The sequence below is a fragment of the Lynx rufus genome, unplaced genomic scaffold (assembly GCF_022079265.1).
Source record: "Lynx rufus isolate CCGP_SWC_20201006 ecotype Redwood Valley unplaced genomic scaffold, mLynRuf1.p SCAF_19, whole genome shotgun sequence".
Classification (NCBI taxonomy): Eukaryota; Metazoa; Chordata; class Mammalia; order Carnivora; family Felidae; genus Lynx; species Lynx rufus.
The window spans coordinates 15,316,685-15,339,024 of NW_025814833.1; the positions used below are offsets into that span (position 1 = coordinate 15,316,685).

At 37.7% G+C, this 22,340-nt stretch overlaps 1 protein-coding gene and 1 pseudogene across 3 annotated transcripts in view; one reads left to right on the forward strand and one right to left on the reverse strand.

Annotated features, from left to right (window-relative positions):
* Positions 1–2,660: 2,660 nt before the first annotated feature.
* The window catches only part of CUL4B (cullin 4B), a 37,584-nt gene continuing 17,904 nt past the window's right edge, over positions 2,661–22,340 (reverse strand). For 2 of the 3 annotated variants that reach the window (XM_047081899.1, XM_047081900.1), the window contains 12 exons: positions 21,983–22,050; positions 20,014–20,132; positions 19,230–19,422; positions 13,591–13,695; positions 13,025–13,135; positions 12,490–12,575; positions 11,304–11,411; positions 10,322–10,435; positions 9,176–9,281; positions 7,894–8,066; positions 6,329–6,481; positions 2,661–3,593 (listed from right to left, as the gene is read on the reverse strand). In XM_047081899.1, coding sequence (XP_046937855.1) covers positions 3,498–3,593; positions 6,329–6,481; positions 7,894–8,066; positions 9,176–9,281; positions 10,322–10,435; positions 11,304–11,411; positions 12,490–12,575; positions 13,025–13,135; positions 13,591–13,695; positions 19,230–19,422; positions 20,014–20,132; positions 21,983–22,050 — 1,432 coding nt within the window. In that variant the 3' untranslated portion in view covers positions 2,661–3,497. Of the gene's footprint in view, positions 3,594–6,328; positions 6,482–7,893; positions 8,067–9,175; positions 9,282–10,321; positions 10,436–11,303; positions 11,412–12,483; positions 12,576–13,024; positions 13,136–13,590; positions 13,696–19,229; positions 19,423–20,013; positions 20,133–21,982; positions 22,051–22,340 lie in introns of all 3 variants that reach the window. The other variant, XM_047081898.1, reaches the window with a different exon arrangement.
* Positions 16,754–16,851, forward strand: LOC124514087 (uncharacterized; annotated as a pseudogene).

Sequence of the window (22,340 nt, forward strand, 5' to 3'; positions counted from 1 at the left end):
AAAGAAATAAAACACACCCACATTGGAAAGGAAAAAGCAAAAACTTAACTCTATTCACAGACAATAGAAAATCCTTAAAAATCCACAAAAATATATTAGACCCAATAATCAAATTCAGCAAAGTTATAGGGTGTAAGATAAACACACAAAAAAATTGTGTATGGGTCACCTGGCTGGCTCAGTCAGTAGAGCATGCAACTTTTGATCTCAGGGTTGTGAGTTTGAGTCCCATGTTGGGTGTAGAAATTACTTAAAAATAAGATTTAAAAAAATTGTATGTGCTAGCAATGAACAATCCGAAAAATAAAGAAAACAATTCAATTTGCAAGAGCATCAAAAAAAGAACAAAATACATAGAAATACGTTTTAATGTTCATTTATCCTGATAGAGAGCATGCTAGCGCAAGCGTGAGGGAAGGGCAGAGAGAAGTGGGGGGAGAGAATCCCAAGCAGGTTTCACGCTGCCACCATAGAGGCCAATAAGGGGTTTGACCTCACGAACCGTGAGATCATGACCTGAGCCAAAATCAAGAGTCAGACACAACCAAATGACCCACCCAGGCACCCCTGCTCTTTTCTTTTTAATGGGCAATTTACTTTGGCAATTTTATGTAGATGATGGAACAGAACACATTTATAACACGTCCTGCCATTCACAGCATAAATCAGAATGGTCACTAAAATAAAAAAAAAAAAACAGCTAATGTAAAAAAAGATGTATGGATACTAAGATTAAAAAACAAGCTTTTGAAAATCTTGAGACACAGTTGCCTAAACAGCATCAACTAGTTTCCTGAACTGTACACACATGTACAAAGATAAGAATTTTCAAGAGTATGGCAAGACCTCATGTTAAGACTGTTCAGCAGACTCACAAACTGGGTTCAAAAAAGCTTCCTGATTCCTGGCTTGGTAAGGTTCTTGAGGAGCATCTTAACAGTGAGAGTATATGACCTAGAATTCATATGAATAGAAAAGGAAGATCAAGTGCCGTTACTAAAAACGAAAGTATTTTATCTTTTATTCTTCCCTCAATGTAAATCTAGTTTCATGGTGACTTTATGAAACTATTAAACTTTTGAGAATTTGAATGAAACCGTGTTTATACTTGCACTTGATTTTTCTACAATACTGACACTTAAGAATAAATACTCACCTTGAGAATTCCTGAGAATTTGACTCACCCTCCTTCACATTCCTATAGCATTATCACCAAACCACCACAAACATAAAAAAGAGAAAATTTTAAATAACAAAATTGACAAATATGAATGCATGAAGTCATTAGGAAGATGCAAAGTTCTGTGGTTTCATAAATTTCTTACAATACTTCAGTTTTAAAGATCTTCTCCAGAAACTTTTTTTAAATAAAAGTTTTATTGGAGAAAAATAGAACCACCACGTACACAGGGAAAAGAGCACAAAAATTTAACTGATACAGAACAACTGAAAGTCACAATTACCCAATGTTTTTTGCAATTACTTGTCAATTTCTTAAACAGCTCCCTTCAACTTTTTTTTAATAGTCTTGCCAATTTTTCAGTTGAAACAGCATCAAGTTTTCAAAAAATTAAGAGCCTCAGGGAAGGGACCAGCTTTCAAGATAACAAAAGTGACACCAAGAGTCTCCTCCTAACAGGGACCAATTCTACCTAGAAATTCCCTAAGAGTAACTATTGAGTCTTGTGGGATAGTCTGTATATCTCAGAGACCACCTGGGATGAGTTAGAACACTGACAGAGATGGTCCAGTGTGGAGAGAGGACAAACAAAATAACTGCATTTCCTTGTCAGATGAGCTCATGCAAGGAAACCAGGGAGAAGCTGAGAAAATATAGACAATGGCCACACTCAAAAAAAACCAGGAAGGCATTCTAAATACCACATATTATTAACAGTGTGCAAGTTGATGCAATCAGAGAAACAGGCAACTTTTTAATAACAGCTGGTCACAGGTCTTGAGAACTCAAGAAAACAATAGTAGACACAAGAGCCAAACGTCTCCTCAGTTGATGGTTAGGATCTAGGTATTTTTTCTAATGGCTCCAAATAGTCAAGGAAATCTACTGTTGCCAAAAACATCAAAGCAATTCTGATTTTTAAAAATCCAAACAAATTTTCTGCTTCTCCTCCAAGATCAATTCTCAAGGAAAAACCAACAAGCAAAAAAACAAAAACAAAAAAAACCAACCGATGCTACAGAGAAGCCTTTTTACTCACATTACCAATTTGAATAACAATACTTTTGCTATTTTCTATGTATGAACAATCCTAGGACATTCCCCTGAAAAGTAGATGTCCAGTGGCTGGCTATGAGAACTCTTCAAGAAATTTTGAAAGGAGTAAGATGAACATAATACAGATTTTGGAATTCCTGACTAGGAGGTATATAGGGAAAACAAAGGAAGAGGACCTTTATATCTAGGTCTTTAGGAAGTCAGAAGAAGGATGAAAGGTTTATTTAGCAACAAAAAGGAGTTGGGGTGCTTCCCAAAAAAACTTTGGTAGAGAAAACAGGAATGCTAAATCCTAGGAAGCCTGTAACAATCTAACAATTGGTCCAAGTTAAAGATAAAACTGTCCAAGCAACATTAAAGTCTAAAGGAAGTTGAAAACTAGTTGATGATTTTTGCTTCTGTAAAAATTTACAAAACACATGGGTTTTGGTCTCTTTTGCAATGTTCATATTGTATTCACTTTTCATATGATGAGTTGGATTTTTTTTCTCTCTTACCATATCTTCCAGTACAGCTGATCAGCAATTTTCTATTTCAGCTATTTTTATAAGTACCTGTTAATCAGAACAGTAAACTCAGGGCTAAGCCATATACACACATCCCACAGTCATAGATGGAACACCTTAGGATGTGTATATACAAGAGATTACATAAGCAACTGTCCCTCTACTTGAAAACTTGTTTCCAAATAAGTTTTTTTTAAACATCCCTTTCAGTGTAACAGAACATTACTTAGTAAAATATCAATAGCTACGACAACTTATTTTTCTTTTCAAGGGAAATCACAAAACATGTGAACAACCAAGTCCAGGGTGGTTTTTCTATTTGATAAATACATCCAGAACTCTGTACAGTAAATAAAGTTTGCATGCAGTTTAAGTATCTTTAAATGACATTTTAAGCAAATAAACCTTTTGCTTCATAATTAATGGTGTATAAGAACCCCCCCTCTTTTTTTTTAATAGCCTTAGGGACCTCTTCCCCAGTTCCAAAGAGGAATCATGAAGACCAGGTACTTTCTTAAGAATTTTCTGCACATCATACTAAATAACATGCAAAGAGTTCAACAACATTCTTCTTAAAGGTTAAGTATTAACTCTTTAAATGGGCATGTTAACCACTGAAAAAGTCGACTCAACTATTTCCATTACACTGCTTCATTTGGTCATTGGTAGTATAAAAGAAGTCAAATAATATAGGATCAACAGGTTAGTTTATCCACTGCTACTGTATATGATACCAAATACTCAGAGGCCAATGTTTATGCAATATAATTGTATTGGTTTGGATTTTCTTTATCTCTTTCCATGTAATCCCGATCAATTAAGGATTCTATTCTCTTCTTAAGATCAGCAGGCTGTAAAAGAAGGCAAATTTTCAGTGCAAACCTCATCATCATTGGCTCAAGCCCATGTACCAACACCCCATTAAAAATTTTTTTTGGCTGACTAATTTAATGTATTTTATCTCCTTACTTTTTTAAAGAGAAAAAATATAATGAAAATAAAACCAGATTAAGAAATGTTTTTATACTATACATATACTGTCACATCTTGTCATATCATTATACAATACTGTTACTTTTCTATTTTAAAGATAGCTTTAAAATTTTTTTTAATGTTTATTTTTAATTTTTTGAGAAAGAGAGCTAGAACACGAGTGGGGGAGGGGCAGAGACAGAAAGGGAAACACAGAACCTGAAGCAGGATCCAGGCTCTGAACTGTTAGCACAGAGCCCGACACGGGGCCCAAAAACTATGAGATCATGACCTGAGCTGGAGTCAGACTGAGCTACCCAGGCAACCCAAAGGAAGTCTTTTAAGAACCAGCTATTTTCAGGGAGCCTGGGTGGCTCAATTGGTTAAGTGTCCAACTCTTGATTTTGGCTCAGGTCATGATTTCACGGTTCATGAGTTCAAGCCCTGCATCAGGCTCTGCACTGTCAGCACGGGTTTGGGATTCTCTCTCCCTTCTCTGCCCCTCCCCTGCTTGCATTCTCTCTAAATAAATAAAACATTTAAAAAAAAAAGAACCAGCTATTCTCTGCAAAAATACAAAAGACTAACTTATCGTAACTTCACAGGAGGAATACATTACAGTTTAGGAAACCAGAATGCTATTTAGTTTTGCTAAGAGAGTCTGAAAAGACTAAGTAGACCTTAAATTTGGGCAAAAGGTAGTTCTCAAAGTCAGGTTGTATTTTTATAAATTAAGATTTTAAAAATGTACTGCAGAAAACACTATTTACAAAAATACTACAACAAATGGTCTGATAAGTGAATTACCATTTCATTATTCAGGTCTCTGTATTTCAGGTTTAAGATTTACCTGTTATCTACTATAAACAATTTGGATATCTGAACTCTACCTATGGTTGAAAAATCAAGAAAGCTTATAACTTGTTCTCATGTTTGCATTCTTAGCTCTTGGATGACAAAATCTCATTGTCTTTTGTATCTAGCCTATTAAAAAAAATGTAATCTTGCTAATAGAGTTTTTCAGATTGTATAAAATGGCCACGTGAGAAGGCTGAAGAAGGAAAGTGGTCTGATGGGGAAGCCAAAAAACAGTATTACAGAAATCCTTTAATTGCCGTAGCACCAGTGATCTCTTTGGCTGGAGGTGAAATGGTTGTAAGGCAGAGCATATGGGTAAGAGTGTGGTAACGAGAAGGCAGTATTAGATTTGGAGAAGAGAGAAAGCCTGTCTTATTAGCATTAATTGCTAATGAGCACTTACTACATGCCAGGCCCAAAGCTAATAAGTTTTGTACATATATCATACCTCATTTAAGCCTCACAATAAACCTACGATTTATTTATTTTTTATTTTTTTTTTAACATTTACTTATTTGTGAGACAGAGACAGACAGAGCATGAATGGGGGAGGGTCAGACAGAGAGGGAGACACAGAACCCGAAACAGGCTCCAGGCTCTGAGTGGTCAGCACAGAGCCCGACACGGGGCTCGAACTCACGGACCGCGAGATCCTGACCTGAGCCGTAGTCGGACGCCCAACCAACTGAGCCACCCAGGCGCCCCTAAACCTACGATTTAAATAGATTATCCCCATTTTACAAAACAAGACGAAGTGATTTACCTAAGCCTAAAGGTCATGAGAACCTCAAGAGCCAAGAGTTTATCCAAACTCTATGAAGTCTTTATCATAACAAAGGTTTGGAAATCTTCTCAAAAAAAAAAAAAATTGAAAAATAGGCCAGTAAAACACCACATTGTCTAAGCCTCTTTAATATTGAACATCTACACTGGAACATGTCCATTTAATGACCAATTTCAGGTTGCCAGAACTGCTAAACTTTTCAAAAAGATGCCTAATGATGGCTAGTTATCTGCATAGAATTTTTTCTTTAAAGTTTATTAATTTTGAGGTGGGAAGGGGCAGACAAGAGGGAGAGATAATCCCAAGTATGCTCCCCACTGTTAGCACAGAGCCCAATGCGAGGCTTGAACTCATGAACAGTGAGATCATGACTTGAACTGAAGCCAGGCACTCAACTGACTGAGCCGCCCAGGAACCCCTGTCTCAATAGTTTTTAATGGACACTTACATAAGCTAAATAAAACAAGATATAACTGAAAATAACCCAATCTGTCAAAATATCAAAGTAGTTCAAAAAGAAAATATAAACAAAAATAAAACAAGATCAAAAGAAATAATGTGAATGAACCTGAAAATTTTGCATTTAGCAGCTAAACTTTCAGGTATAAGAAGAGCTCTTATAAATAGTTTTCCCTGTTGTCACAGCTATCCACATATGATAACAAAGGGTTTTTTTGTGGGGGGAAATCACAGATATATGAGCAGGAGAAATCAATCTATGTTTTTAAGATTCATGTCTGGGGACGCCTAGGTGGCTCAGTTGGTTAAGTGTCCAACTCTTGGGTTTCAGCTCAGGTCACGATCTGTTAGTGTGAGCCCCACGCTGGGCTCCACACTGACAGCGTGGAGTCTGCTTGGGATTCTCTCTCCCTCTCTCAAAATAAATAAACTTAAAAGAAAAGATTCGTGTGTGAAAATCTAACATGTTCTTTTTATGTAACAAGCTCAATACAAAAATATACAAGTACCTACCTTTACTGGAAATTTCAACTGGTTGTACACTTCTGAAACAAGAAGATTGTGGCTAAGCGTCTTTCTCATCTTCATGATTCGAACAATTGCAGCATCAATTTGGTACTGTCTGTCCTGAAATACTCTTTCTGTAGTGCTTGCTTGTTCTTCAACCTAACAACAAAATTTTTTCAAACTTAGGAACTACACCTGAAGTGAAATCTGCTTACACAAACTGAAAATTTTAGGGCCATGACATACTGTTAATTAATGATTTAAATATATTTAATTATTTACAGAATGCTTATAAATACAGACGATGACAGTAAAAACAATACCTTTCTGTCCTAATTATATTGTCCTGTACCAATGAAGTAATGCCAATATTGGTTAATGTGTCATAAGGGGTTATTGACCAGATTTCTGTATGACATTAGCTTTTCCGTAGAAGTGATGGACTCTGATCTCTGACTTAAAGTATAGTACTAACTGGAGTCAAACTTTTTAAAAATTATTTTATAATACATAAATCAGAAATGCAGTGTTATTATAGTGTTCAAAACCACCAGAAATTTAGGCTGTTTATGAGTCAGTTTATCAATTTTAATGCTAAGGCAAAAATGTTCATCTTTAGCACCTAAGAGTTTGGGCTTTTTGCAGCCCATTTCTTTCTGATACAGCATAAATGCTGTAAAAGGACACAGTAATCTTCTAAGGGAATATGACACCTTTGATGTGAATGTGTATAAAACAGGAACTTGTCTGAGATACTGCCCTCTGTCTCACATTAAAATTTTTCGTCATGTACTGCATTAAACCTTTGGAACTGAAACCAAATGATGGCAGGAAATGCCGCAGTTGTTTGTTTCCACAATACAAGTCCCTTACAAATTCAAATAGCAGAAACAAAAACTTCACTGTTAATCAAAGAAATACTAACTAAATCATCCAGAGTTTTCACCCAGCAAATTGGTGCAGATTTAAAAAGTAAAACAATCTTTAGTGCTGCTGGTGAGGGCACCAGTAAGACAGGCATTCTTGTTGCTAGACAGAGTATAAATTAGTCCAGTCTTTCTAGAACACAATACAACATCAGTTTTAATATTCTTAAACTGTTCATACTCTTTAACCCAAAAAATACGTACCTCCATGAATTTATCATAAAGGAAGTCTCAGAGAGATTAAAGTACAAAGATATTTCTGGCAGTTTTGTTTACAGCACTAAGAAATTAAGAATTTAATCGTCCAGCAGGCATTGGTTGAATAAATTATAATGGCCATGTAAAAGAACACTGTGTAGCCACTTGACATTTTATGAAGATATTTAAGGGCATAGAATATTCTAAAGACTTAATGTTAAGCAAAAAAAGCAGAATACAGAACTATCTTGAGTATCAGGCCCAGTTGTGTGTACTTCCCCCCCACCCCAAAAAACTGCAAGATCAAGTACTGAAATATACTGAGCTAAATATAAGCACAGAAAACGTTAGTGCCAATAGTACAGGTATGAAACCTTCTTTATACATTTTTATTATGAATACATGTAATTCCAGTGCATCAGGACAAGGAGAATGCAAAAGAGATACCGTTTCTTTCATCTGGATTTGATTGATCTTTATCCTGAAAAGTTTGTGTTTGAAATCATCATTACAAATGAACTTGTCACCATCTTCAATATCTTTGCCCTTTGGATTTTTTGCCAGAACTCTAGCTTTGCCACAGGCCAATGACTGCAGTGTTCTCCTTAATTCTCCATCCTCTGAAGAAGAAATAGTGGATTATTTGTTACTAGCTCATCAACATAAACAGCTACGTTCATCTCAATCTAGCTTCTACCCCATCCCTCGATTAAAACTGTTTCCTTTTTTCCCCAAGGTCAAGGTCTTCCTCTTTGCCCTATCCAATGGCCTTTTTCCTGTGGTTCTCTAAAGGCTCCAATTATTCCACATGAATAACTACCAAATCTTCAGAAATGACATCTCACTTCCTTCTAGTCCCACATTCAAAAGCCTCCACTTGGCTGTTTAACTATCATCAACTCCAATATGTCTAAAATTTTATTCATAATCTTCCCCATAAAACTGTATATTCTTTCTAATTGTTAGTCCTGAAACTACCAATCCACTCTGGTGAGAAACCCTGGCATCATCTTTTAACTGTCCTTCCCCTTTTTCCTTCATGTACCTAGTAGCTGTTTCCTTAGAGATAGATGCCTCTTCTCCATTCTCGTTGGCCTCATTCAAATCGAAGCCCCTTATCAGTTTAAGCCTGAATTACCCTGACTAGTTTCTGGACTGGCATCTCTTCATCCTCCAAGCTGCCCTATTGTCTATTGATTCCAGGTAAGTTGTGTAAATAAGCCACTTTCATGATGTCTCATACTTGAGACCCTACAATGCAGGTTTCATTTGCTAGATCTTCAAGGCTCTCCATGATCAGGCTCTATTCATCTTACCTACCCTTATCTCACTATTCGATGCTGCAGTTACATTCTTCATGAATCCTGCCCACACTGTGCTCATTCTTACCAAGACTTTTCTCACACTATCTCCCCTGGCAGCATATGCCACCTCCCTAACTAAAACTTGAAGGCCACCTCAAATATCACCTCCTTCATGAAGGATTTCCCAATTATGCCAGCCCACAGACGTTTCTTGCTTCACTAAACTCTTAACACAGTCCTAGTCAGCCCCACAGATTGATACTTATTGGCTGTGAAATTATTACAAATGTCATTTTTCCCTTTCCCCATGATTATGAGTGCTAAGAGGGATTATTCCTTTGTATCCCCCCAGAGCTCTTAACCTTAGTGGAATGCACACAGCAGACACTGAATAATGCTTGCTAATTGATTGACTCAACACAAACCTATTCCAGTAGCCTGCTTGATCTCTTCTAAACTGAACTCCTCTCCCTCATTAAACATTAGCAGCACCAGGGTTTGAAAGAGAGAGACCTGGAGTTCTTTTTTACCCTGTTGGAGAAACAGCAGAGTTTAGCCATCATTTTTTAAAAAACACATGAAAATTAATCAAATCATCAATAATCTTTAACAGGAAAAGCATTTTTCCTTCAGTGGATTTAGAAACGTGGATTAACATTATACAGAAAAGCCAGTACGTTCAGTGTAGGGTTTAGGTGTGATCCTACCTGAAATAGAAAAGAAGGATTGGGTGACCTTTCTATGGGTCTTTTTTAAAATGTCTTGTAATTAAAACAGAACAACAACGTAATGAAAATTAATAACTTGGCCTTATTGCCTGGGTGGCTCAGTCAGTTAAGCATCCAACTTCGGTCTAGGTCACGGTCTCACCATTCCCGAGTTTGAGCCCCACGTCAGGCTGTGTACTGACAGCTCAGAGCCTGAAGCCTGTTTCACATTCTGTGTCTCCCTCTCTCTCCCTTCCCCTGCTCGCACTCTGTCCCTATCTCTCAAAAAAAACCAAACATTAATAACTTGGCTTTATTGCATCACTACAGATTTTTTTCACAAGCAGCAAGAAATCACTATTTCAAATGCATTTTCAACTTGTTAGATTCAAATTAGTCATGAAAAGCTGCAGGAATTTTTTGAAATTAGATACGGGAACTATACTCCTTTACATCCACTCTATTCCCTAGCTCCCAGCAACAAGAAGGTTCCTGTCAAGAAGTGGAAATGGGAATCCTGTATCCACAGGTGGGGAAAGGATGGCAACAAAAGCGTTACTGTTTGTGGTTTTGCAGCAGAGCCAATTCAACCATGAAGACCACATTCTTAATAATATACACAAAGCAGTCACTGTTATATATTTAGGATAAACTTGTAAAACAAATCGTCAAGTTAAAAGGAATGACCTCTGTGGTGAGCATAGTATAATGTATAGAGAAGTTAAATCATTATGTTGTACACCTGAAACTAATGTAACATCGTGTGTCAACTATACTTAAATAAAAAGTGTTTAAAGGAGAAAAAAGGATGACCTCAACAACAAAAATGAAGATGAACACTAAGTTATGGGAACATCTACTTACCTCTTTAAATTCTGCCTTTAGCACACAGTGTCCTAGGGTTGACTGCCACTGAAGTTTCCTGCCGCTATGTTTGCCTAGGTAAAATGTCTTGAAAATCTCCTGAAGTTTTACCATCTACAGTAAATAAAATACAGCTTTATTTAAGCTCTGTATCCAGTATCGCTTTCACCATTCTTTCTATTCACCTCATGTATAATAATTTCTGGAAGCTTTTAGTATCAGTTTTTATACCTGGTAGGTCCACTGATCACTTTGATGTAATGATCTGCCAACTACCAAATCTAATAGCATTCATCAGCCTTTATACGCTTCGATCTCTCTGCAACATTTAAACACTCCCTCTTTTGCAACATTCCCCTCCAGTGGCTTTGTGCCTCCATATCATGCTGCTTCCTTTACCTCATGACTGCTTTTTTGTTGGTTTCCTTCCTCTTCCTACCACCTGCCAGATGTGAACCTTTTCCAATGTTCTGTCTCAGCCCTATTTTTTTCTATTTCTACATTCTTTTCCTCTTAATGAGGGAGATCTCGACCCCCTTGGCTTCCATGATCATCTCCATGAAGGATTCTCAATACCTATCTCTAGCTTTAACCCCGCTTCTAAGCTTCAGTCCTGAGTTAAGACATTTCCCCAGAATTTAGGATGGATTTACTCAAGCCCATTGACTCAGCAATCCAACCCCCAGGTGATATATGGGCAAGAATTTTTGAGAGCTGGGCAGAAAGATGGGTGCAATCTGGAAAACTGAAAAAAGAGTCATGAAAATTGGCTCTGGACCCAGAAACTTGACATCATTAACTATGCTCTAACGATGTAAGTACAAGAATAATAAAAGGAAGAGCAAAATATTAAAACAGTTGGCATTTGGTGTTGGCATGCTGACACAAACCTTTAAAAATTATCTATTTTTCAATGACAAACAAAATAGAAGTGTTATGTATTTCTGTGCTTATAACACAAGTCCTGAACAGCAACTCTTACCTCTGGTGGTAAGTGGACTTCCATAGGCACATATGTTGGCCAATAACCCATTGTCAGGATATTCACAGTTAATTCAATATTCCCAGGTACATTCTGGTTTTGCATATACTACAATAAGATCAACACACACAATGAGGTCTTTAAAAAAGTGCATACATTTCATGTCATAGTAATAGCCCATTCAAGAAGTTCCCCATTATAAAATTACATGCCAACACTGACCATCTTTAAAAGGGAACTGTTATAAAAGGACTATAAACGAAGCCTCTATCAAATGCATTAGCTAACATTTTATTACAAAGGCACACAAGGATCATGTGACCTCATTAGAGGCATTATCGACTTCAATAATCTCTCACTTATGGCTAGGCTGTTATAGGTAGAATCTCATGTCCATTCTTTTCCCCCTACCACCTGCAGTCCCCACCTTTGGAGACGCCTAATGTGACCTGAACAACTTGTAGCAACCCCCATTCCTCACCCCACCAGCCAGCCCAAGTATCCACTTTTTCACGTGCTCCACTGCCTGCTTGCAGGGGGTAACCTGAAGTGCTGAAGGAAGAGGAAGGGGAAAGAGCAAAGCAAATAAACCCTATTCTGCCACTACTATGGGAATGTGATTCTGCTGCTCTTTCTCTTGCGTTGTCCACTATCATTTCCCACCATAGCAATAGAGTGGTACATTACAAAAACCCTGAGAGGAAAATTTAATTTGCTATCACTATTACCTATGCTCTTAAATGTTTTAAAATCATCTTAACCAACATCTTCAAAACCGTGGATCTAAGCTTTTCATTCCCAATGGCTCCAAAGGCCTTTTACAACCATTTTATTGAATCTCCTCTCTCCCCATAGCGAGCTTTGAACATATAAATCACTAACAGTGACTGGATGTTAGAGAAAGCCCCATTCTCACGATCTAGCTACAGTTTTTCTTGTCCCGACTTCAGTTCGATGCATTTTATTTGCTTTTGTGTTACCCTGGGTGTATACTGGGAATAAATTCTGAAGTAGGTCAAATATATTCCATTGGTGATTTCTCTAATGTGAACATCATCTAAGCTGCTATGATGTATTTACAACAAATGTAGGTTCCTATTTATCCTCTTCAGTGCAAACCACAGAAAGGAAATAACTAAATACACTTAAGTTTGAGAAATTAAGTAAGAGTTTAACTCACTTTTACCTGTTTGAACTGAATCATGATGTCTTTAGAAAGTTCCATGTCTTTAAACATTCCTTCAAGTTTGCTGGTGAAAGCAGCTCCACATTCTATTAAAGATGTTTATACATTTATAATATTTTAAAGTGGTGAAAACAAACAATTGAAAATTGAAAACATGAAGTGTAAAATGTATTTTAGCATGAAATATGATCTGTAACTGTTCATAAGAATGAAAAAATCCTTACCCCAAAGTGTATGCCCCACTAATTCAGAGCCAAACTCTTTAATCCTGTAGTAACCTTATCTACTATTTAGGCATAAGATAAATGGAAAATATTTATACAAATAATAAAAACAAGAACAATGCTTTATTTTCTAAAAAACTGCAACTGCTTTGGATATGTACAATAGGATGGAAACCTCATAAACTTAACTCAATTTACATTTTCATCATCTGAATAATGATTAACGAAAGAGGCAAGTAATTAAATAAAAATTAAGGTAGCATTGTCCCTCAGAAATCAAAGAAAAGGAATAGAAAGAATGACAATCATACCATGTTTAAGTTTGGACAACATTGATTTTTCAGCATCTACAGATGCACTTTTCCCAACTAACAGGCGCTTGGCTAAATCTTTCTTATAGAAGGCCTCAAAAACATCCTTACCTATGTTAAAAAAATAAAATACAGCTAAGTTTCCAATAAAAAGTTCTGACACAATTGCTCCCAAGTGCTTAATAAATCATACCATTACTCCAGGTTATTTAAATTTATACATTTTACCCAAGTTCGTTAAATGCAACAGACATTAGAGGTAGATATTTATGCTGGACATTTCAAATGTTCTTTGCTGTAAAGAAGACTACATTACCTTTTCTTTAAAAAAGTTTTAGTCGACTGGTGGCTTTGGCATTAACAGATTAAAAAAAGTAGCAAAAATCAAGGCTCTTAATAAGTGGAGAAGTCAAAGCACAAGGCAATTAAGTAATATTCCACAAGTACCCCAATGAATTAAATGCAACAAATCTAATACAAATTTAAATATCTAACTCCCAAATAAATACTCCCTCCAGGTTGAGTGCTCTGTTCTAAAAGATAAATTTTAAGGCAAAAACACTTACCATAGATAAATCTAAATATGATCATAATTTTATCCAACATTTTTTCAAGTTCTTCATCTGTAGCTTCTTTGTTGCCTGCGCGAAGCTTTGAATCTACATACTTAGCTAAAATGGGGGGAAAGTTTGTTTAGTGATCATTAGTATCCGTAAGATACTAGGTACTATATACACCCAAATAGGAGTATGATACACTGAATTTTTCAATGCTTCAGAGATATACATGCATTTCTAAAGTCTCCAAAGTCAGGGACATCAGGTGACTTATTCAACATCACAGAGCTAATAAATACCAGAGCCTGAACTCAAACCCAAGTTTTCTGGCTCCATATCTCATGTACTTTCCACTATTCTGATGGTTAGTAAAATGGGGTATATGTATCCTGGGGGAGGTAGTGTATACAGTACCATGCTGGAGTCATCAAAACCATTGACGATGGGGGGGGGGGTCCAAGATGGCAGCATAACAGCCTAAACTCACTTCCTCCCATGAACAGACCCCAGCTACAGCTCCATGGAGCATTTTGTTTTGAAAAACATCTGAAAACTGGATGAACTGCTCTCTACAACAAAGGATAAAAGGATCACAGCAAGATGGGTAGGAGAGGCAGAGACACGATATTGTAACACACAATAGGGAAAGATATCACCAGTCAGGTGCTTCTCTTGGAGGAACAAGGGATTGGTGCCTTACTTCGGGCACCCTGGCCTCAGTGATTTGCAGCAGAGAGATGAGCCCCGGGAACATCTGACTTAAAAAACCAACAGATTTTGTGGCACCTGGGTGGCTCAGTTGGGTTAAGCGACTGACTTCGGCTCAGGTCATGATCTCACGGTTTGTGGCTTCGAGCCACATGTTGGGATCTGTGCTGACGGCTCAGAGCCTAGAGCCTGCTTCAGATCCTGTCTCTCTCTCCCTCTACCCCTCCCCCGCTTGTGCTCTGTCTCTCTTTCAAAAATAAACATTTTAGGGGCGCCTGGGTGGCGCAGTCGGTTAAGCGTCCAACTTCAGCCAGGTCACGATCTCGCGGTCCGTGAGTTCGAGCCCCGCGTCGGGCTCTGGGCTGATGACTCAGAGCCTGGAGCCTGTTTCCGACTCTGTGTCTCCCTCTCTCTCTGCCCCTCCCCCGTTCATGCTCTGTCTCTCTCTGTCCCAAAAATAAATAAACGTTGAAAAAAAAAAAAATTAAAAAAAAATAAATAAATAAAAATAAACATTTTAGGGGCGCCTGGGTGGCGCAGTCGGTTAAGCGTCCGACTTCAGCCAGGTCACGATCTCGCGGTCCGGGAGTTCGAGCCCCGCGTCGGGCTCTGGGCTGATGGCTCAGAGCCTGGAGCCTGTTTCCGATTCTGTGTCTCCCTCTCTCTCTCTGCCCCTCCCCCGTTCATGCTCTGTCTCTCTCTGTCCCAAAAATAAATAAACGTTGAAAAAAAAAATTTAAAAAAAAAATAAATAAATAAACATTTTAAAAAATTATAAATAACCAACAGACGTGATTTCCAGGGATCCCAAAGTACTCTAGGAAATGGGGATTCCCCTCTTGGAGGGCTCCCTTGTAGCCTGGCTCACCTCAAGACCCAATGAAAAAACAGCCTTTTGAAAAGCACCTAGACTATAAGTGGAAGATATGTTTGCTGATCTGGGGGCAAAGAGATACAGGTAATATACTCCCTGAAGATCAAGGTGCTAGAATCATCACTGCACTTTCCACATAGCTCACTAGTACAGGTAGATGAGCTTGCATGTGTTAACTGAATTCAACAATACACTCAAGGGTGCCTGGGTGGCTCAGTCAGTTAAGAGTCTCGACTTTGGCTCGGGTCATGATCTCACGGTTTGTGAGTTTGAGCCCCATGTCGGGCTCTGTGCTGACAGCTCAAAGCCTGAAGCCCGCTTCAGATTCTGCCTCTCTCTCTCTCCGTCCCTCCCCCACTTGCGCTCTCTCAAAAAATAAACATTAAAAAAATAAAAACTGTTAAAATAAAAAAAAAACCCAATACACTGAAAGGATCATACACAGTGATCAAGTGGGATTTATTTCAGGGATGAAAGGACGGTTCAACATCCACAAACCAATCAACATGATACACCCACATTAACAAAATGAAAGGAGAAATAATATGATCATCATTAGATGTAGAAAAAGCATTTGACAAAATTCAATAGCCATTTACAATAGAAACTCTCAACTAAGTGGGTGTAGGGGGATGTACTTCAACAAAATAAAGGCCATATAGGACATACCCACAGCTAGTATCATACCCAACAGTGAAATGCTGAAAGCTTTTCCTCTGAGATCAGGAACAAGACAAAGATGCCCACTATTCCCAGTCTCATTCAACATCATATTGGAAGTCTGGTCACAGCAATTAGGCAAGGAAAATAAATAAAAGGCATACAAGTGGAAAGGAAGAAGTAAAATGGTCACTGTCTGTACATGACACTGTATATAGAAAACCCTGAAGACTCCACCACAAAGCTATTAAAACAAATGAATTCAGTAAAGTTGCAGGACACAAAATATAGGAAAGTCTCGTGTTTCCATACACTAATACTAAACTATCAGAAAGAGAACTCAAGAAAACAATCCCATTTACAAGTGTAACAAAAAGAATAAAATACCTAAAAATAAATTTAACCAAAGAGGTGAAAGACCTGTATGTGGAAAACTGTAAGATACTGATGAAAGAAACTGAAGACGATACAAATAAATGGAAAAATATATTGTGCTCATGGATTGGAAGAATTACTATTGTTAAAACATCCATACTACCCAAAGTAATCTACAGACTCAATGTAATCCCTACCAAAATTCCAATGGCATTTTTCACAGAACTAGAACAAATAATTTAAAAATTTGTATGGAACCACTAAAGATCTCAAATAGCTAATCTAGAGAAAGAACAACAAAGCCACGGGTATCATCATGCTTCCTGATTTTAAACTATACTGCAAAACCATTAATCAGGGGCGCCTGGGTGGCTCAGTTAAGCAACCAACTTCAGCTCAGGTCATGATCTCACGGCTCATGAGTTCGAGCCCTACATCCAGCTGTCAGTGCACAACCTGCTTTGGATTCTGTCTCTCTCTGCCCCTCCACCACACGCATATGCCCGTACATTCTCTCTTTTAAAAAATAAACATTAAAAAAAACTACAGTAATCAATGCTCACTTCAGCAGCACATATACTAAAATCAGAAGGATACAGAGATCAGCATGGCCCAAGTATGGCACGCAAATTCGTGAAGCGTTCCATATTTAAAAAAACAAACCAAAAGAATTCCTAATCAAAACAGTATCGTGTGGACATAAAAACAAACACACGTATCAATGGGATAGAATAAATAGCCCAGAAATGAACCCATGCTTATGTGGTCAATTAATCCATGCCGAAGGCGGCAAGGACATACAATGGGAAAAAAGGACAGTCTCTTTAATAAATGGTATTAGGAAAACTGGACAGCCACATGCAAAAGAATGAAACTGGACCATGATTTACACCATACAGAAAAACCAATTTCCAACAAGGGGTTAATATCCAAAATAGATAAAGAACTCCTACAACCCAGTTAACAAAAAAAAATCCAATTAAAAAATTGGCAGAGGACCTAAATAGATATTTTTCCAAAGACATACAGATGGCCAAAAAGCACATGAAAAGATGCTCAATATCACTAATCATCAGGGAAATGCAAATCAAAATCATAATGGGATATCACCTTATATCTGTCAGAATAGCTAGTATCAAAAAGACAAAAAAATGTGTTGGTGAGGATTTGGAGAAAAGGTAACCCTCGGGCATTATTGGTGGGAATGTAAACCGGTGCAGCCACCATGGAAAATATTATGGAGGTTCCTCAAAAAATTAATAGAGCTACCATATGATCCAGCAATTCCACCATGAAGAAAATGAACACACTAATTCAAAAACATTCATGTACCCCTATGTTCATTGCAGCATATTTACAACAGCCAAGATAGGGAAACAATCTAAATATCCTATCAATGGATAAATGGATACAGAAGGTTGAGAGAGAGAGAGAGAGAGCGAGAGCGAGAGTGTGTGTGTGTGTGTGTGTGTGTGTGTGTGTGTGTGTGTGTGTGTGATGGAATACTATTCAGCCATAAAAATGAATGAACTCTTGCCATTTGCATAACAGATCTTGAGGGTTGTACACTAAGTGAAATTAAGACACAGAAATAAGACACATACCATGGGATTTCACTTATATGTGGAATCTAAAAAACAAAACAAAATTCAGACTTTTTTTTATTTTTTTTTTTTTATTTTTGGGACAGAGAGAGATAGAGCATGAACAGGGGAGGGGCAGAGAGACAGGGAGACACAGAATTGGAAACAGGCTCCAGGCTCTGAGCCATCAGCCCAGAGCCTGACGCGGGGCTCGAACTCACGGACCGCGAGATCGTGACCTGGCTGAAGTCGGACGCTTAACCGACTGCGCCACTCAGGCGCCCCCAAAATTCAGACTCAAATACGAGAACAGGTTGGTGGTTGCCAGAGGAAGGGCGGTTGGGGGTGTCAAAATGAGTAAAGGGGATAAAGAAACACAAATTCAGTTATAAAATAAGTCATGGGAATATAAATAATGTCCATAAATATTGTATTGACTTCACAAGGGGACAGATGGTAACTAGGCTTATCGTGGTGACCATTTCACAATGCATACAAATGTTGAATCACTATGCTGTACATCTGAAACTAATAGAACATATGGCAATTACATCTCCAAAAAAAAGCCACTGAAAGACCTGGCACATCTTCTGAGTGTCCATTTTATACTGATGTCAAGCAATCTTAAACGCTACTTATGAAAACAAACCAGACACAGAGTAAAAGGCAAAATCTGCCAAAAAATTTAAAGGTAAGTAGTAGATCAACGAAATTTCATCCCTTTGGCAGAGGACCCTAAACCTTCAGAGAGTACCTCTCCTGACACTGAAGGGTAGTTTGGTAGGAAAACGTGAGAAACACTGCCATATATCATATCCTTACACTAAATGGACCCAGATGACCAGATTATTTTTGTCCTGGGTGTTTTTTCTAAGTTTGAGAGAGAGTGCCCGCATGAATGGGGTAGGGGCAGAGAGAGAGGGATAGAGAGCATCTCAAGCAAGCTCCACACTGTCAGCACAGATCCTGATACAGGGCTCAATTTCAGGAAGCATGAGATCATGACCTGAACCAAAATCAAGAGCTGGATGTTAACCAACTGAGCCGCCCAGGTGCCCCTGTCCTGGACATTTTCCTTTCTCACTAGCAACTATAATTTCTTGCTAGACTTTATTGTAGCCCTAAGTGTGGGCCTCTAGAAGTAGCACCCTGTCCCACCTCTAAATTGCTACAGGCTTAAAAAACAGATATCAAGCTTAGTGTAAATAAAAGTAAATAGGGTCCAATGTACGATCTTACCAAGACAGAACATCATGTTTGACATGTGACTTATGTTCTTTACCTCGAAGGACTTATTCCTTAGAATAAGGTTCTTAGAAACTGCCACCTAATCAACCCCAAATAAATGAGGTGTTGAATCAACTACAACCTTGTCAAAGTTTCAAATTAATTGAAATTTTATGAATAAAAGAACATTAAACAGCCAGAAAAAAAATACTGGAAAATACCTATAAGTTCAGCAGGTTTGTTTGGTCTTTTGTTAATGAATGTCTCAAATGCTTCTTTCATGGCATTGATGAATTTTTCATTTTTCAGAAAACAAATATCAATTATATGGTCAACCTTATCTTTAAAATCCAGTAATTCTTGAACCATGGTTTTATCTTTTTCAGGATTAATTACAATAGTGCTGCCAAATGCCTAAAAATAAAAATGACCACTTTTTAGCAGAATTATCTGATGAAAACAATCCACAAATCATATTTTAAGTAGGTACACACATTTTTAAATATCAAAATATTAAAGTAAAGCTGTTTTTGAGGTCAGGAAAAGAAAAAACTAAAGTGATAAAACATGCAGACTGATACAATTCATCTACAGTCACAAAATAAGAAATGACTTACTGGGTATATGGTATCATAATGGAGTATTATTGTAAGTCTCTGGGCTTTTGTTCCTACTTTTAAAGTCAGGTTTGAATTTTTTTAAAAAATAGCAATCTAGCTTCAGTGTAAAACTGAAGAAAGGAAAGAAATTTTGGATCCAAACAAAAATCCTCTTGCCTGCCCCCACTCCCCACATTCACTATTCTAAGTACTGAAGCTAGAAATCATATCAGACATCAGGAAGATAACTTTTATTGCTGATCTGTTACACAGCTATCATTCTCAGGTTTACCGCCTTCAAAATTCCCATTACTTAAAAAAATTGGATCTAAGAAGAAATACTTGCTGATATGCATTCTGCATAGATTATAATAGCTGAAAAAAAACACAGGTTAATTGTTAATACCTTAATGTATTCAATCCACTGTTGCAAGAGAACCTGAACTCCACCTCGAACTCTACTAAAGAGCTGATACAGGAGAGATAAATCTTGAATTCGGTTTTCATCAAGGAGGTTATTTAAACCTGGAATTTCAAATATTTTGGCATTAAAAATAGTTACCAAAAATGTCAGACATTTTAATGAAAATTAAGTTAAATTATTAATGTAATAGTGGTCTAAACTATTACTAGTCTATGAATTTTAACGGACACTTATTTTCTAGTCAATCCAAATAGATAAATCACCTTTCCAAATGAAAACTAAATACAGGGAGCTTTAGTCTATATAAAAACAAAAATAATTATGCAACAGTTTGTTCCATTTAGCATAGATCAGAGGTATAAACCAATTTGTAATAAGTGATTTACTTAAATATACGTTATAAATAACTCGCACATGTGTGTGGAAGCCATATTATATCTGGCACTAATTAGTATACATATTTTTCAGAGTACTGGATACAGTCTGTGGTGTTTTATTTATTTATTTATTTATTTAATGTTTATTTTTGAGACAGAGAGAGACAGAGCATGAACGGGGGAGGGTCAGACAGAGGGAGACACAGAATCTGAAACAAGCTCCAGGCTCCGAGCTGTCAGCACAGAGCCCGACATGGGGCTCGAACTCACGGACCGCAAGATCATGACCTGAGCCGAAGTCAGCCACTTAACCGACTGAGCCACCCAGGCGCCCCAGTCTGTGGTGTTTTAAAAACCATGCATTAATTGGCCAAGCTTAAGTGTTTTTTTAATGTTTGTTTATTTTTGAAAGAGAGACAGAATGCGAGCAGGGGAGGGCAGAGAGAGAAAGGGAGACACAGAATCTGAAGCCAGCTCCAGGCTCTAAGCTGTCAGCACAGAGCCCGACACGGGGCTCGAACTCCCAGACCATGGTATCTTGACCTGAGCCAAAGTTGGATGCTTAACCAACTAAGCTACCCAGGCGCCCCTAATAGGCCAAGTTTAAATGAGGTTCTGTATTTGATTTTCAGAATGAAATAATATGTAACTGCTTTGAAGTTCTAAAATATATCCATTTTATACAAAAGGTGGTTGGAGAGAAAGGTAAGACTTTTGTGTATTTCTGGCACTGTCAAAATAAAATTCAGGGTATACCCTCAAGATCACCTGGGATTAGAAGTGCTTGGTTTTATATGCTATGAATAAAAACACCTGAGTGTAAAAAGGAATCTTACCATAGTCTTACAAATTAAGTCAAGAATTCCCACTGCCTTTTTTTTTTTTTGCTGGTGTTAGTGGACCCCTCTCATTCTCAATTCCTGTATCTTTTTTTAATGTTTATTTATTTTTGAGAGAGACAGAGAGAGCAAGCGTGAGTTGGGGAGTGGTGGAGAGCACAGAATCCAAAGCAGGCTCCAGGCCCTGAGCTGCAGCACAGAGCCCAACATAGGGCTGGAACCCATGAGCTCGTGAGTCGTGAGATCATAACCTGAGCCGAGGTCAGCTGCTTAACTGACTAAGCTACCCAGGCACCTCCTCAGTTCCTGTATCTTTAAATTAAGGCAAGAAGCACCTCCTGAAAGTTTACAATGATGAATAGGGAAAAGGGGTTTTGTCCATCCTCAGAAAAGCAGCCACACAGCATCAAGCTTTTAAAAGGGTAATCCGTGGGGCGCCTGGGTGGCGCAGTCGGTTAAGCGTCCAACTTCAGCCAGGTCACGATCTCACGGTCCGTGAGTTCGAGCCCCGCGTCAGGCTCTGGGCTGATGGCTCAGAGCCTGGAGCCTGTTTCCGATTCTGTGTCTCCCTCTCTCTGCCCCTCCCCCGTTCATGCTCTGTCTCTCTCTGTCCCAAAAATAAATAAACGTTGAAAAAAAAATTAAAAAAAAAAAAAAGGTAATCCTTAAAATTTTTTTACTTGTCTGCTTCTACCATTTAAAATGTAATCTCTTTATTTATAAATTGTCAATTACCTTTCTGAAGAATTGCTGTTAAGTGTTCACCTAGAAGTTGTTTTTCTACAGTAGCAATTAATGACTTCCTACAAGAAAGAAAAAGTTTAGAATTACCGCCAATGGACTTTCCTGAAAATTTAAAACCTTTCTTTGGGTGGAAAAATCACATATAGCTTATTTTATGATAATTTTAATATTCCTATCCTACATTTAAATTTATTGGTGCTCAGAGGCACTCTACTTATACAAGAAGAAAAAGTGCATTATTTCAGAATTTGATTTACATCACTAAATAAGTATTTCCATGGTCTTGCCGTGGCTGGCTTTTTCCAAGTTTCTCTGCTTTTATTAGGAAGGTAGTCATCTATGCTGTTTA